We start from the raw sequence: 16666 nt of genomic DNA on the forward strand, positions 1-16666 counted from the left end.
TGTCCATTTCAGAGACAAAGCCATCCAGATTACCCCTTGGTGGGCGGTACACAACCAGAATATATTCTTTGATGGGAGTAGTGACCGTTAAAGGTGTAATACAGGATTTTCTATTTGCTTTGAGTTCCGGGTGGTTCTCCTAAATAACTGGTGCGTCTGTTTGTCAATCATTCTGAAGAGCTGCTTTCGTCAAACCGTTGTGTGCTTGCTCCCAATCACGTTCTACGTATTGCGCATGCGCACTCAGAGTGTTTATGTAGCCGGTGAGCTTCCGCTTCAGCTAGTAGCTACTTACCGATTGCGAGTCTGACATAATGAAACTGTAACTGTTTCGGAAAATAAGCTTTATGAGCGAGGCCAATCCCAGAAACTAAACAGAGCCGTGCACGCCAGGGGAGATGAGGACACGCTCGCACACTTCCGCCATTGTAGGCGTTTCCTGGGAGAAGCAGGAGAGCCGGGAGGATGATCTGGCACATGCGCGTTTTTCAAAAAGTGAGTAACAGACGTTTGGCTTTATCTTTTCAAGAAAATCCTGTACTACACCTTTAAAGCATGATATTCAAACGTTGTGTTGTTCGACGGACCTAGTGTGGAGAAGGACCATTTGTCCGGAATGAGAATGCCAGCACCGCCTCCTCGGCCACCGCCACCTCCACCTCAAAACAGTCCAGGTGGAAATCATGCCCTCTCTTTAGATAAACGTTCCCCCCATCCCACAGTCCATGGGTGAATTATGAGAAAAGTCATATGACCACAATATGATCATTTTTTGCTGAAGCATTCTTTGTTTGTGTCCAAAGTAGTTTAGGATCAAGTTGAATGCAAAGCACTGCAAATAGATCCAGGTGTTGTATTATATTTTCATGCTTCTTTAGTGATTTTCCTGAGCAGCTTTGTATCTTTTAAGATACAGAAACTCTGCATTGGGCCATTGGGTCCCTTGATACTTAAGAAGTAATTCTCCTAATTTTTCTTTTTGATGATATAACCAGGGTTGATAACCGCAGGTTCAGAATTTTGTATGTTTTATGTGTATTACGATTTGTTTCATTGATTTCTGTAGAATTAGTGCTGTAAGTTGATCAATACGTGACAGCAGAGAGCTGTTGTCCATAGAATGAGCGTTAAAGATTTTGGAGCACGATAAAGGGCTGCTAGTGGCCATCTCACCTCCTTCTTGGTTTTCTCCCCTCAGCCTGTGCCTGGCTATGCAGATGCTGTTTTGAGATGAATTACTTTAGAAATTAGATTTAAATGACATGTTTTGATATCGAGATTGATCACAGAAGCACAGGAGTCACCCAGGCGCACCAGACCCCATTGAACCCGTTAGGAAACTGATATTCCGGTGAGTTATGACCACTTTTCAGAATGTTGCCTTAGCATGCTGACTCCTGCAAAGTGAGGTTATAAACGAGATAGAAGCACCAAGTTGTCTAAAAAAAACCAGTCGAGATATATTTGAGGGTAATTAAGTAGCTTTCTGTTGATGATTGGTATTTTATGTGTTGCTCAATTTAAGATTGATCACTGTTGCACGTGTGCAGATGGTAGAAGTCGTTTTATGTGTGTTACTGAATCCTTGTATATTATTGAACTATAATTGGAAAATGCTATTTTGTCTATGTTTGGATTATATTGGAAGTTATATTGTTCATGTATTGCTTGTTACAAGATAAGATTGCAATCGCTAAATTCTTAACAATTCCCATCCCTACTACTAATGATGGGGGCAACACTAGTAGTGTAGTCATACTACTATGAATAAGCTACTAGTGTGTTCATACTGCTGGAACAGTTGTGTTACTCTTCTGTTGTAAGTCTATCAATAAATCAATTAATCTGCCTGTCTCTGTGTTGTTTTAATGGTAAATGGGAATGGGCCTGGAAGAAGAGTAGTGCCATACAGTCCTTCAGAGGAGCTCCAAAAGGTCATTTAACCATCTAAGGCTTTGCTGAGACATGAAGCCTGCTGTGACCTTTGACTTCTATTGCTGTTTTGCTCTTATTTAACCTCTGCAGCAGATACAGATCTGAAACTTGAACTCTGAGGCCTCTGCTTACTGCTTAATGCTCCTGCGCTGGGGCTGGTGTCCCGTCCCGTTGCGTCGAGCCAACCAAAGAAACCAGGTTTTTCCAATACAGGCGATCTTGTGCCAGCAGGTCTGCGTCCTTCACGGTAATTCCATGTTGTCGGAGGTCGTCCGCAATGATGTCGAGCCATCGAGTGCGGGGCTTGCCTCGTGGTCGTCTCCAGCCTGCGGCCTTTGGGTCAAACTTCAGAATGGCTCTTGTCGGGTGGTCAGGGGGAAGACGGAGAACATGGCCAAACCAGCGGATGCGGCGTTGTGCAGCCAGGCAGGAGGCTCTGGGCTGGTTTGTGCGGGCTCTGAGCGCTTCGTTGGATATTCGCTGTGACCACCTAATGTTCTCGATGGTTCTGAGAGCCCTGCTATCAAAGCCATCTATTCTTGTGGCCAAGGTCTTATTTAAGGGCCATGTTTCGGAGCCATATAACAGAATGGAGAGTATGGCTTTGTTGTAGATTTGGAGCTTCGTCTTGCATGAGATGGCTTGGTGCCGCCAGACTGGTTTCCAGAGAGACTGCAGGGCAGAGGCTGCCAAGGCTCTCCTGCGGAGAATCTCTGGTTTAAGATCCCCGTTATCTGTCACTGTGGATCCCAGATACACAAAGTTCTTCACAGGCTCAACGGTGTCGTTACCAAGCAGGATAGGAGGTGGGTCTGGTCCCTCACCAACATGCATGAACTTGGTCTTGGTCCAGCTCACATGGAGACCAAGCTTTTCTGTCTTGTCACTGTATACACTCAGAGTCCCTCAGCTGACTGTAGGAGGGTAGGAGCGGTTCTGGCAAACCAAGGCCATACATCTAGGGTCCGCAGCCAATACAGGGTGCATCAGGGTCTGTGACCTTTACCCTCCCAGAACCTTTTGCGAGCAGTCTGAAGGATCAAATCCAGGTTCTGATGTTTCTGTTTGGGCTACATACACCAAACTTTATTTATCTCATCTGAGAAAGCCTGTGCTGTGAATTTCAGCCCTCTGAGTGCTCAGAGGCCCGAGTGCTGTCTTTGTCAAACCACCAACCAACCTGAATTAGCAGCTCCTGAAAGCCTGGCAGGGTTAAAAGTGGTCTTTTAAAGTCCTTAAAAAAATCTAATTTTCTGGGTTAAAAGGTAACACTTTATATCACTCTGATCAGACAGTTAATCTGCACGTTTAAATCTGGCTCAGCAGGGTTCTCCTCTAAGACTGGTTCTGTGTAAAACCATCACCTCAGTCTTGTTCCTCAGAGTTTTCCACCTCTGAGCTTGTTCTGCAGGATGGTTCAGCCATCAGTTCTGGACCATTGCAGTCTACCAACAAGCTATCATGTGTCCACCTTAACACAGAAGTGACCCATATGTCTGGAGATAATTCAAAGTTTATTTTGTTGGTAGATTGTTATTTTTGTCTGAACTTCGAGAAAGCAATATTACTTTCTTCAGACGTTTCCCCATATATTTGGTGGCATTAACACAAACAGTAACAGAGGGGAGAAATCTAACTACTAGTGAACTGTCCATATTGTTGAGGGCATATGAAGAATGGAGAAGATGTAAGTTTCAGAGATAGATAAGTCTGGAGTATGAACACACTTGAGACAGAAAACAGATAAATGAGCTGGATGACAGAGGGGTTGGTCACAAAGCTGTTGGACCTCAGCAGCTTCTCCTCTCATCCTCGCTCTGTCAGGATGGGAGAAACTGAGCTCTGCTTCCCGCAGCTCTTCAACACCTCCTGCTGGAAGCCGAAGCGTCCACTCAGCGAGACTGTGCTCATTAACTCTCTGCTGTCCTTCATCTCTCTGCTCACTGCTTCTCTCAACCTGCTCGTCATTATCTCCATCTCCCACTTCAAGTAGCAACTTTTCATCCACCTCATGCATAACATGAATGTGTTGAATGTTTTCATGTTTACAAGATGACATATTTTCATTTATGAAAATATATGATGTCAACTGCCACTTTCCATACGTGTTCATGTTTTTAATGAACCCAATGTGCCAATGATAGATTTGATGTTTTATTCAAAGAAATCAGTTAATAACTCATGTGATGTTCCTCTTTTAATACAGGCAGCTCCACACTCCCACCAACCTCCTGCTTTTGTCTCTGGCTGTCTCAGATTTCTTCGTGGGCCTCAATATGACATTTATGATCATTCTCACCAACGGCTGCTGGTTTCTCGGTGACCTTGTGTGTGCTCTATATGGTGTTTTGACTTACCTAATCACCTCGGCCTCAGTAGGAACCATGGTACTCATATCAGTCGACCGCTATGTGGCCATTTGTGATCCTCTCCACTACTCCACTAAAGTCACTGTGACAAGAGTTTCTGTGTGTATTTCTCTCTGTTGGGCTTTTTCTTTTTTGTACAACAGCCTCATATTGAAGGATAACTTCAAAAATCCAGGCAGGTATAACTCCTGCTATGGAGAGTGTGTAGTGATTATTAATTACACAGTTGGAGTTGTGGACTTATTCTTGACGTTTATTGGCCCTTTTACAGTGATCATAGTTATGTATATGAGAGTGTTTGTGGTGGCTGTGTCTCAGGCCCGGGCCATGCGCTCTCAGATTAAGACATTTCAGGGTTCAGTGACTGTGCATGTTAAAAGTTCTGAGTTGAAAGCAGCCAAGACTCTGGGTGGAGTTGTCCTAGCTTTTCTCATATGCTGCTCTCCGTTTTACATTACATCTCTTGTGAACCTCAGTAGCTCTCCTGGGTTGACATCTATTGCTATAGAGTCATGGTTCTTTTACCTGAACTCCTGTCTGAACCCAATGATTTATGCTTTTTGTTACCCCTGGTTTCTGAAATCTGTCAAGCTCATTGTCACATGTAAAATACTGAAGCCTGACTCCAGTGATATCAGCATTTTGTAGAGACAGTCAGTCCTGCGATGGACTGACCTGTTCAGGTGTATCAGACCTTCACCTAATCAGCTGGGATCAGCTTCAGCACTCTGCGACCCTGTACAGCATCAACAAGTATTGACGACAGATTAACAGATGGAAGGACAATGCACAGTGACTGATATTACACCCATTTGATGTTTTTTATTTATCTAGTCTAACTGACCTTCATTTTGTTTTTTATTGCGAATAAGAAAAACCTTCCCAGAGCAGTGGCTCATCTGACAGTAATACCACACACTTTTGCATGAGGGTGTGGAGGGTGAGGACGGTGACCAGAGAAGAAGTGAGTTGAGAAACTCCAGTTTTATTTCCATTATAGTTATCTATGAAGTTGTCCTTGTTTCTAACAGTATGTTGTACTTTGATGGATGGAAGTTACTTTGTGTGTGATTAAAAATAATTCAAGTTTTCCAGCACTAAGAATGCAGTGAGTGAAGTCAAGACTGGGAAGTTTTTCTTACCATAAAGTTTTATCTTACTTTTTAAGTTTCTTACAAATTTTTTTTTCTTTTTTTGCGAAACAACCAAAAACCAGACAAAAGAAAAAAACAGCACAACCATTGTCAATGAAAGACTGTTCTCAGACACATATGTAGACAAGGTTTTTTTTTTTTTCAATGTTCCTCTGAGAACATTTAAAAAAAGTGAATGAGAGAATATTTTAACATTTTGGGCTCTATTTTCACGGCGGAGTACAGGGTAGAATATGTAAGTGAAAGGGGAATATATGTGTGTAAGAAGAATGTACGTGTGTAAAAAGACATTGTATGTGCGTGAGAGAGAAAGTGTGCGTATATGAGAGGTGAATATATGTGTGTGAGAGGGCCACAATGAAATAAGTCTTGTTCGGCCCCTCATAGTTTGGTCCCATGCGGTCAGCAGATACGCACAGCTGGGCTCCAACATGGTGGTGCAATACCACCTCACCACCTCATGATGGCGGTCATGAGGCCCACTCCAAACACAGCAGGGAACCTCAGAGCGTGCACTGCAGTTTGTGAGCTGCCGACTGGAGGCTGACGCCATCATGACAGTAGAACCGCAGCTATAAACATCACCACAGTCGGCAAACTCTTTAGACTACGCTCGGGAAAACCTCTGGACTTCTCTACCGGAGGGTGCTTGTTCAAGAGCGCACGCACTAACGCCTCGCTGTTGTCCCTCTGACCTGCAGAGGAAGCTTCACTCTAAACTCTGCTTAGGAGAGCAGCTTTGACATTAGTTTTCTCTTATTTGTATTTTCCTCTCCCTCTCCACTAGTTTTAGGGTTCCTTAAACCGCCCCGATAGTCCGTACAGAGTGCAAATGCACACACGTGTTGCTCCTCTGGGGTTCAGAGGGCATACGTGATGGTGTGAACAAACCAGCTTTGTCTCAATCTGTGATAAAGAAAAGAGAGTGCATGCGCACGATGACACTGGGTTTACTTCACATGAGGATTATTTCTTCCAACAATATACATCAGCAACAACAGTGATCCAGATAACATTCTAAATGGCCTTAAAGAGTCCAAAAGTGCATGTGGCCATAGCTTATACAGCTATACTAGACATTAACAAATTACATTACAATTCTTCAAGATATCAGATAACATCATCAGGGCCGGAGAACCTCAGGACCGCAGAGACCGTTGATATTTTTAAAGGGAGGTTAAAAACACACCCTTTTAATCAGGCTTTTAACTGACCTTTTATAGTCCTCTTATTCCATTCTTATTTATGTAATTTTATTCTATTTTATTGTGCACTTTCAACTTATTTTAGTTTTTTTACTTTATAATCCTATCTTATTATCTTATTTTAATTTCGTGGAATATTTTATTATGTTTTAGCTGTTTAATTCCAGTGTTTCCTCAGGGGGGTCCTTCACACCGGGAGTTGGTCCTGGTCCAACGCTGGGGTTACTGTGCCCGGGTCCTCTGGTCCTGGCTGGCCTGGGGGCTACACACTTTGGTGTGCGAATTCCCTTGGTCTGTCGGGGTCGGGGGTCGGGCGCTGGAGCCCCAGTTTTAATTGACCCTCGATTTCCCTTGGTGTGGGGGGCCCCACTGGTGGTGTTTTCCCAAAGATGCTCAGCGCCATGCCATGTCTCCTCTGTTCTGTGCAAATTAATAGGAGTGTGTGTGTGTGTGTGTGTGTGTGTGTGTGTGTGTGTGTGTGTGTGTGTGTGTGTGTGTGTGTGTGTAACGACGTGCCTTGTGGGGACCTTTTTCCGGTCCTAAGTAGGAGAAACAGTGTTTTCTTGACCATGTTGTTGTTACTGAAAAAAGTAAAAGTGCAAAAACATTTCTTTAGGGTTAGGCTTTGTTGTGGTGTGGGTTAGGGTTAGGGTAAGGGTCAGGGTTAGGGGCTGGACATGAATGGGAGTCAATGGACGGTCCCCACAAGGATAGAAATACAAGACTGAGCGTGTGTGTGTGTGTGTGTGTGTGTGTGTGTGTGTGTGTGTGTGTGTGTGTGTGTGTGGTGCATACTGTTTGATGGCGCGGTTTTTATTCTTTTTGTTTTTATGACTGTTTTTAATGTTCAGCACTTTGCGTTGTTTTTATTAATATGAAAAGTGCTATATAAATAAAATCTGATTTGATTTGATCATGAACTTCTATACTTTTTTTTATAAAGCCACAGCTCTCCCTACATATGACCTTGGCCATAACACAAGTTCAAAACAGCTTTCTGCCATTTTGAATGGAATCAGATGCCATTTGGGCTGTGCAATACCTCAAGTACCTTTTAGCGGTTGATGGAAAGGAGCCTCACTCCAAATTGTGTAGTACGTTGGTCTGCATGTCCACGATAAACGCGTGTGAGAGTGTGTTACAATGGCCCAGTTTACATGAGTGTTTTTTTCAATCCATTTTTTTAAACGGACACGTATAGATGGACGGCATACAAAGCGATCCAGGATCAATCCTCGTTTACTAGGGCCCTGGGTGAAGCGGAATATAGAGCGTTCTGTACATTGTGAACAAAGTCTCTCGCGGAGCTTTCAAGTCTTTAGCTTTGCAGCCAGCAGTCCTCAGAGGGAAGCAATGTGTTTTTGTCTACTGGATATCTGCTCAAATGATGTTCCAACATCTCCATGAGACACTGCTCAAAGCGCAAGTGTTCCCCCGGCTGGAGTACCGCCCCACCGAGTGGGAGGTCCCAGTGTAAAGCATTGGGGCTCCGCTCTGCCTGCCGATGTTTCGAATTAACTGGTGTCTGTGTTAACTTGTGACCAACAGATTTTGAAATACCAGCTGAAACTTATAGTCATTACTGCGAACGTCGGATATCTGCATGTGGCATTACCTGGTTGGAGGTGGGATTTCAATTGAGGGCCTGGGCTCTCATTGGCCACTTGCGCCAGCTGGTGATCCATAAAAGTGCTGCCCCCCTTTGCCCTCACGCATCTGCCCGCCTACCGGCGTTTCACTTCCGTTTTCTTCGGTGCCTCGTGGCAGGTAAGAGGAGCTCCACTCTTCTTGGAAATTTGTAAAAATCAATTTCTAATTAGAGCATCTACTTTTAGCACGGACTGTCGTTCATCTAGACGCAGACCTACGCCTCTCGCGGCACAATCGCTGGTAAGCGTATTTTTCATTTGTGGGGGTACAGGGCTCCGGTAGCTAAGTTAGCTTAGCTTTAGCCTAACTTAGTGTGACCGGGTAAAAATGACAATCCGCAGGACACAACTTAATTTTGTGGGATCTTTAATCTTGACTACTCAGCCAAAAAGGAATCAAATATGACATGAGCAGCGTTAAATGAATCTAAAGATGCAGAGTGGTCTTTCTTCCGTTTCCTCTGACTGATGCCAACAAATACATTCACAGGTGGGCATCCCCATCCACCATTGAACCTATATCTTTTAAACATTAACTTTCAATCACAGAAATGATCACCAGGAGAGGAAAACTTAAAATGCACTGAGTGAAGAATAACAAAACAGAGGGTACATGAACAACTGAAGCAGTCTCTCTTTACAAAGACAAAACAACAAACAACTGCATATCAGTTCCACTTCACATTGACACAATACATTGATAAAGAAACTACAAGAACATATTTCAAATACTCACTCTCCAAGAAGTTCACAAAGACGCAGAGTCAACAGAATACAGTGGCGAACTGCCACGTGATGCGTCATGCAGCTCTGCGCAGCTAGTGAACTTGTGTCCCAAAACTCCTGCTCAAATCAATCCAAGGTTCAACACCCACGGCGGCGGTCTGACACGGCCGAAGTTACCCTGCGTGTTGGTGAAGCTTCTTCCTCTTCCGGGTTCTACACTACCGTTTCTGAACATACAGAGCCACCTACTGGTGAATGTGAGGGCCTGATTCTCCACCCGGCTACATTAGCCTCTGTATTGTCGCTAGGCAACCAGTGCAGCTCTCGGCTCGAACCTCTCCCTTTTGAGGAGCTGCATTTCAGCTCAAAAGTGGTAAGGAATGTCTGTTATTGTGGTGTTTGAGCTCCAACATTCTAATCTAATATTTCTTCTCCACTTCTGCTTCAGACGCTGCTGTTTTGCCCTGCCTCGACACTCTGCTACAAATTATTTGTCACGTTGCTGCTTTTGCACTCCGCTGTCGCTGCTTGCTGCTGTGCAGACCTGTCCTGCTGCGACCTGTACTGCTCTTAAACTCTCCGTGCTTTCAGTGTGGCCGCCGTTAGGACGGCGCCTCGTCTAACAGCAGGGAGGGTTTGATTTCAGTTCGTTGCATCTGGATGGTGAATACTGCAACGGCTCACCAGTTAATGTCTCGTCGAGGGAGGGCTGCACAATTGGGACACTGTTTAGGGATCAATTAATCTGTTCCCTCCCTCCATTGGGGGGAAAACTGAAATTCATTTTTTTATAAATTGTAAAATTTGTTTTGTTCTGTTCTAGGAGCTGGTGGCGGAGTCAAGCGGTGGTGGTGATGGATTCCCCTGGTGGTGGTCGTCTCCGTTTAGTTTGTGGTGCACTTCCTTTTTTTTGATTTGCTGTCTTGAGTCTTTGTGTTTTCCCTTAGTTTAAGGTTTCTACCCCCTTTGGTTCTCCCCCTCCCCAGTCACAGTTAAGCCCCAGCTCCTAGTCCCCTCTATCACTTGAAGTGTGTTTGTGTTTGTGTGTGCGTGTGTGTGTGTGTGTGTGTGTGTGTGTGTGTGTGTGTGTGTGTGTGTGTGTGTGTGTGTGTGTGTGTGTGTGTGTGTGTGAGAGAGAGAGAGAGAGAGAGAAAGAGAAATAAGAAAAGTTGCTTCACTATTTTAGCAATTCTTGGCCTTTTTTAAAATATTGTTGTAATAAAGGATTGTTTTAATTAAATTTCTTTTTGCAAATAAAGCCTGTCAAAACTTAACCAACTAGTCTCCGCCTCTCAGTAATGCCGGACGGACACTGTGCGATTTCGAGGGGATTTCACCATGATTTTGCCCTCGCAGACCACGCTGCATCATCGTGGAAACATCGTAGCGTCGGGATGTCCGGTCGGGAGGTCGTAAGCCGTACAGTGTGAGAACACTCACGAGGAAGGATTAATTGCTGCTACGTTCTAACGATAATGCTGCAACCTCCCAATCAAACTTCTGGCATGTCAGAAATTTTCACCGTAGCTCTTACAGTGTGAGTGGTGTTACGTCACGATTCTACGTTAGCACCTGCGCAGAAGACACCGGTGGAGCTAACCATATTCATCATAACGTTATCGGCTACAGATGAGGAATTCGCCGGGGAAGTGTAGTGTTTAAAGCAACATTGGCTGGCTCAGTGTGGCTCCATGCTAATGCTAATTGCTAATGCTAACGTGAAACTATCATAGCTACAGTAAAACAATATATAGTTTGCATTAACGTTACCTCAAGCTCCTGATGAAGGATGGACATCCCATAACGACCACGTCTCCTCAGCCATTCACGTACCCAAATCCTTTTCTTTTTTTTTTAGTTTCAGCACAGAAGACAGCGCACACAACTGCAACAACTTGCTGCCTGCTCGCCGTCTTGTTGTCATGCACGCTGTGGTTGTCATAGGAATGCAGAACCTTGGTCTTTCGTTGTTTACACTCAAGCACGTCGTGCCGTCACACGCCGACTGACGCCGTGGTTGTCAATAATCTTGACCGACAGCAGCCGTACAGTATGAGTGCACATGTCGCAGGGTCAAATAGAGTACGAGGAACAAACCCAATTGTGCAGTGGGAGCATTTCCCCGACAGTCAGATTTATAAAATCGCACAGTGTCCGCCTGGCATAAGGTTATGAATCTGTGTGCTTTGGCTTGAATTCTCTAGGTGCAATTCCTGGGGTGGCGTTGTTGGTTTTTAGTTGATAGTGAGATTGATAAATTACAATACCACTCCGCGCCACATACAGTTGCAGTAAATTGATAAGTTTAGAGAGAATTCTTTCACTCGTTAACATGGGAACCAAGTTAATCCATCACACCGGCCGGGCGGTCCGCTAGTAGTCTGCCTCGGAGCTCTTTGAACAACTTGCTGTTGCACAATTTGAGGCCATCTCGCCTCTTCGGTGTTTGTTCTCTCTGGGTTTTTATTAAAAAAGTGTTTCTCAACCACCATCCAGTCCTGCTTGTTTTTGACTTTCCTGCTTCCTGTTTACTGCGCACATCATCACGTCACTACGTACGGAGGAACGCATGTGCGGAAGGAATAATCCCGTTTAATCTGCTCTGCTGTCAAGGACCATATACATAAGACACGGAGCGGATTATCGATCAGCGTGGACCACCTTGTACAATCGGATCTGAAATATAATCCGCTTCAAGGGAAGCTGATCCATTTGGGTGTTTATATGATACATTTACAATCTGCTTCACCTTACAATCCGATTATTCAGGGCCCGTGTAAACGTGGCCAGTGCTATGTTTGATCATCCCAGTCTTTCCTATTGGCATGTCTTCAGGTCACGTGATTGCATCCGTCCCCCTCCCTCTCCGAGGCCAGTAGACTAGGCAGCCACTCCAGCAGACAAGAAGGGGAGGGATGGATTGCAGTGACGTCGAGCAGTGCTTGGCCAACGTCGGCCATGGTTTTCCAGTCAATTTGTATACCTGTGTTCCTCTGTCTTACCGTGTTAATGAGCTTGAGCCCTTCATTTCCAGTATTCATTTGGAATACACTACCTTACTCCCTTAACATTGAAGAGTTTTTTTTTTTTTTTTTTGTATTATTATTGTGATTATTTAGCTTTGCCTGAGTTTGGCAAAAGAGTTTCTCCATCAACAACTGCAGTGTTTCGCGTTCTGAGTCACATTCTTGTGTTGGTGAATGTTGTTTAAAGGGGACATATTATGCTATTTTTCAGTCAAGTCATATAGGTCTCAGAAGCCCAAAAATATAGTAATTCATCCTTTGTTCGGAGTTTCTAAAAAGTCGTCCTGACAAGCCCTCCTCAGAACAGACTGTTTCTGAGCCTGCCCCCCGGGATGCACTTGAACGCGTCTGTCGACAGCCACTCTCACATACACACACACACACACACACACACACACACACACGGTGGGGGCACAGTCAGAGGGAGGAGTTAATCCACTTATTTCAGGATAAGCGGACCCAACTCAGACTTGACCATTTCAGCAGGCGTTTTCACAAAATGTAGTGTAGCAAGACAGGGAGGAAACAGACTATTTTCAAATTTGAACGTCATGATGAGGCTACAGCAACACATACTACTACAAGAAACTCTTCACAAAGTGAAAAAACACAATATGTCCCCTTGAAACAAGCCAACACATAATGAGTATTGTACTGTCCGAAGAAGAAAAACAAAACGTAATTGTAAAATAAAAAACATATGGAACTGTACTAATATTTGTCATGTCACAAGCACACTAACATTTTTCAGTGCTGACCCAGCACTGTTTTGCCAGGTCATCAGGGTGAAAGAGCAATTGCTCATAAGTTCAAGAAATAGCTGGACCAGCATCAGGGCCGGCGCCGGCTTCTCAGACGCCCCGTGCAAGGCCGACACAAGCGCCCCGTGGTAGGTGGTAGTGTCGTGGAGGATCCCGCCGCGAGAGTTGTTGAATGGGGGGAGGGGGTGGGGGGGGTGTTGCGAACGAGCAAAGCCGAGCAGTGCGCTGCTCAAACGGGCCGTCACAGCGTCGCACCCTGGCTGGCGCCCCTCACGGCATCAGGCACCCCCTATGGCTCGGCGCCCTGGGCAAGTGCCCCGGATGCCCAGCCTAATCGCCGGCCCTGACCAGCATCACACTGTGAGAAAGAGACTGGGAAGGATAAACTGATCACATCTGAAAGACTGAACTTGGCTAACTTGACTGACTACTGACTCACTGAGACCGACAGTCAACCAGCCTGACACTGAAGAAAGCAACATAGTTGACATCAAGGGAAGAAATTAAACTTAAAAATCCAAATCCCAGTCACTGCCCAACCTATTGAGGTCCACCTCCCTGGCTGCACTCCTCCAGCACCCGTCTGCAGCCTCCCAGCTCGCCGTTCACAGACAGCCCAGCTATCTTTCTCGCGACCGCAGGCGGCTGCATGCAGCAGGTGGCTGTAGTTGTCTTGGTTATCATAGTTATCTTGACCATGGGTTTCCTCATGGCTGCTGGCTTCTTGTTCTGTTACCTCCCCTCACCAGAGCAGTTCTTTTGTCGAGAGCAGCTCTCTCAGTGGAGCTGATGTGGCCGGCAGCCTTCTAAGCCTGTCCACTCTTCAGTTTCCCATTCCAAAGTGTTCCAATTCACTGCCTTTCTTTTGAAGGCTCTGTCCATATGCCTGGTGCCAATGGTGCTGATTGTGGCCAGGTTGTGAGGTGGTTGGATAAAACACATGCACAAAAACTCAAAACCACAAACAATAAATTACTATTACAATGAGTAAAGCACGCGGTTCATTAAAAACCACATATTCACATTCCTTCTTAACACAACTGTCCTGACACCTCCAGGTGGATTCAAAGGGAAACTTTCAATGACTTTACTTGGACTCAAATTGGAGTGATCTATTTCAACGAGTAGATTTGGTAAGAAAGAGTGCTAATTGAAAAGAATGATAACAGATGAAGATGAGAGAGAGAGAGAGAGGGAGAGAGAGAGAGAGAGAGAGAAAGAGAGGAGAGATGTTCATTGAGGAAAGATGCGGAAAATAGAGAGACTGGGGACAGAAAAGAGATAAATGAGCTGGATGACAGAGGGGTTGGTCACAAAGCTGTTGGAGCTCAGCAGCTTCTCTTCTCATCCTCGTTCTGTCAGGATGGGAGAAACTGAGCTCTGCTTCCCACAGCTCCTCAACACCTCCTGCTGGAAGCCGAAGCATCCACTCAGCAAGGCTGTGCTCATTTACTCTCTGCTGTCCTTCATCTCTCTGCTCACTGCTTCTCTCAACCTGCTCGTCATTATCTCCATCTCCCACTTCAAGTAGCAACTTTTCATCCACCCCATGCAAAACATGAATGTGTTGAATTTTTTTGTGTTCACGAAATAATATATTTTCCTATGTACTCTGCCACTTCTGTGTATGTTCCTGTTTTTAATTAACTAAATGTGCCAATGATAGATTTGATGTCTTCTTAATACAAATCAGTTAATAACTCATGTGATGTTCCTCTTTTTATGCAGGCAGCTCCACACTCCCACCAACCTCCTGCTATTGTCTCTGGCTGTCTCAGATTTCTTCGTGGGCCTCCTTATGCCTTTTCTGATTGTCCAAACCAACGGCTGCTGGTTCCTTGGTGACCTTATGTGTGTGCTATATAGTGGTCTGAATTACCTTATCACCTCAACATCAGTAGGAACCATGGTACTCATATCAGTCGACCGCTTTTTGGCAATTTGTGATCCTCTCCACTACTCCACTAAAGTCACTGTGACAAGAGTTTCTGTCTGTATTTCTCTCTGTTGGTTTTGTTCTTTTTTGTACAACAGCCTCATATTGAAGGATAACTTCAAAAAACCAGGCAGGTACAACTCCTGCTATGGAGAGTGTGTAGTGGTTGTTAGTTACAAAGTTGGAGTTGTGGACTTATTCCTGACATTTGTTGGCCCTTTTGCAGTGATCATAGTTACATATATGAGAGTGTTTGTGGTGGCTGTGTCTCAGGCCCGGGCCATGCGCTCTCAGATTAAGACATTTCAGTGTTCAGGGACTGTGCATGTTAAAAATTCTGAGTTAAAAGCAGCCAAGACTCTGGGTGTAGTTGTCCTCACCTTTCTCTCATGCTGCTCTCCCTTTTTCATTTCATCTCTGTTAGACCAGAGTAGCTCAGCTGGGTTTACATCAATTCCTGTAGAGTCATGGTTCTTTTACCTGAACTCCTGTCTGAACCCAATGATTTATGCTTTTTGTTACCCCTGGTTTCTGAAATCCGTCAAGCTCATTGTCACATGTAAAATACTGAATCCTGGCTCCTGTGATATCAGCATTTTATAGAGACCGTCAGTCCTGTGATAGACTGTTACCTGTCCGGATGTATCAGGCCTTTACCCACAATCAGCTGGAATCAGTGCACTGTGACTGATATTTCAGCTATTTCATGAAGGAGGACTTGAGTGATTCTTGTGAAAATAATGTTACTTATGGGAAGGGAAGTGATCTCTGTGCCTACTCTTTTGTTTCATAAAGCATTCAAGCAAGCAAATTTTGAACATTTTAATATTATATTTGTAGGTGAGGACCCATACGAAGTAATGCTAACAACACTCGCCTCTCTGGGTGTGACGATGACATGCTTTATTGACTGCCATGCATATAGTTCTTGCTGTTCATTTTATTTATCATTGCGTTGCTGCTGTTGTGTGCGAAAAACATTACATTCCAGAAAAAAAAAAAATGTCTCACTTGTCATTTCAGTACTTTTTTCCATGCTTACCATTTGTCTTCACTAAATTATCAAGATGTAATTACTAATGAGGAGCACAGTTAATTATCAAAACCAACAGTAGTTACTTATGTACCAACAAAAAGGACTTCAAAAGTGTCAATGAAAAGCTTTATTATATTTATATTTATATTTATATTTATCAATATGATTATTGTTGTTGTTGTTATTAAAAGATATATGGAACTGTACTAATATTTGTCATATCACAAGCACACTAACATTTTTCAGTGCTGACCCAGCACTGTTTTGCCAGGTCATCAGGGTGAAAGAGCGATTGCTCATAAGTTCAAGAAATAGTTGGACCAGCATCACACTGTGAGAAAAAGACTGGGAAGGATAAGCTGATCACATCTGAAAGACTGAACTTGGCTAACTTGACTGACTACTGACTCACTGAGACCGACAGTCAATCAGCCTGACACTGAAGAAAGCGATATAGTTGACATCTAACAGAGGGCCAAATACAGTCATTGTGTAAACAGTATTTACATGTTTCAAAATCTCCTGTTCTGCCAAAAATACAATTGGAAAACAACAGGGTTTGATATGTTTGTCACTTGGTGAGGTTTTGAAGTTAATTTATAATTAAGAGGATTAAAATTCAGTAAAAGGCCAACAACGCCGGGGGTGAGCAGAGTTAAAAATTGAGACATCAAGGCAAGAAATTAAGCTTATAAGCCCAAACCCCAGTCTCTACTCAAATTGTTATTGTCCACTTCCCTGGTTCTACTCCTCCCACACCTGGCTTCCATGTCCCAACTCGCCGTCCACAGATAACCTAGCTGTCTTTTGAAGTGGATTCTCCCACGGCTGCAGGTGACTCTAGTCTTCTTGGCTTTCGTAGTTATCTT

At 44.3% G+C, this 16666-nt stretch overlaps 2 protein-coding genes across 2 annotated transcripts; both read left to right on the forward strand.

Moving 5' to 3' along the window:
• Positions 1-3760: 3760 nt before the first annotated feature.
• On the forward strand, positions 3761-4952 carry LOC115403396 (trace amine-associated receptor 13c-like). Its single transcript, XM_030112260.1, has 2 exons — positions 3761-3924; positions 4142-4952. Exons 1-2 carry the CDS (start codon positions 3761-3763, stop codon positions 4950-4952), a joined length of 975 nt encoding a protein of 324 aa, XP_029968120.1.
• Positions 4953-14188: 9236 nt separating this feature from the next.
• On the forward strand, positions 14189-15364 carry LOC115403370 (trace amine-associated receptor 13c-like). Its single transcript, XM_030112235.1, has 2 exons — positions 14189-14352; positions 14554-15364. The coding sequence occupies exons 1-2, from the start codon at positions 14189-14191 to the stop codon at positions 15362-15364; spliced, it is 975 nt and encodes a 324-aa protein (XP_029968095.1).
• Positions 15365-16666: the final 1302 nt, after the last annotated feature.

Source organism: Salarias fasciatus, chromosome 16 (genome assembly GCF_902148845.1).
Source record: "Salarias fasciatus chromosome 16, fSalaFa1.1, whole genome shotgun sequence".
Lineage (NCBI taxonomy): Eukaryota > Metazoa > Chordata > Actinopteri > Blenniiformes > Blenniidae > Salarias > Salarias fasciatus.

Coding starts and splice junctions, on each gene's coding strand:
- LOC115403396 (XM_030112260.1), top strand. CDS start 3,761: ATGGGAGAAACTGAGCTCTGCTTCCCGCAGCTCTTCAACACCTCCTGC. Junction 3,925..4,141: donor ATCTCCATCTCCCACTTCAA/GTAGCAACTTTT, acceptor CTTTTAATACAG/GCAGCTCCACACTCCCACCA.
- LOC115403370 (XM_030112235.1), top strand. CDS start 14,189: ATGGGAGAAACTGAGCTCTGCTTCCCACAGCTCCTCAACACCTCCTGC. Junction 14,353..14,553: donor ATCTCCATCTCCCACTTCAA/GTAGCAACTTTT, acceptor CTTTTTATGCAG/GCAGCTCCACACTCCCACCA.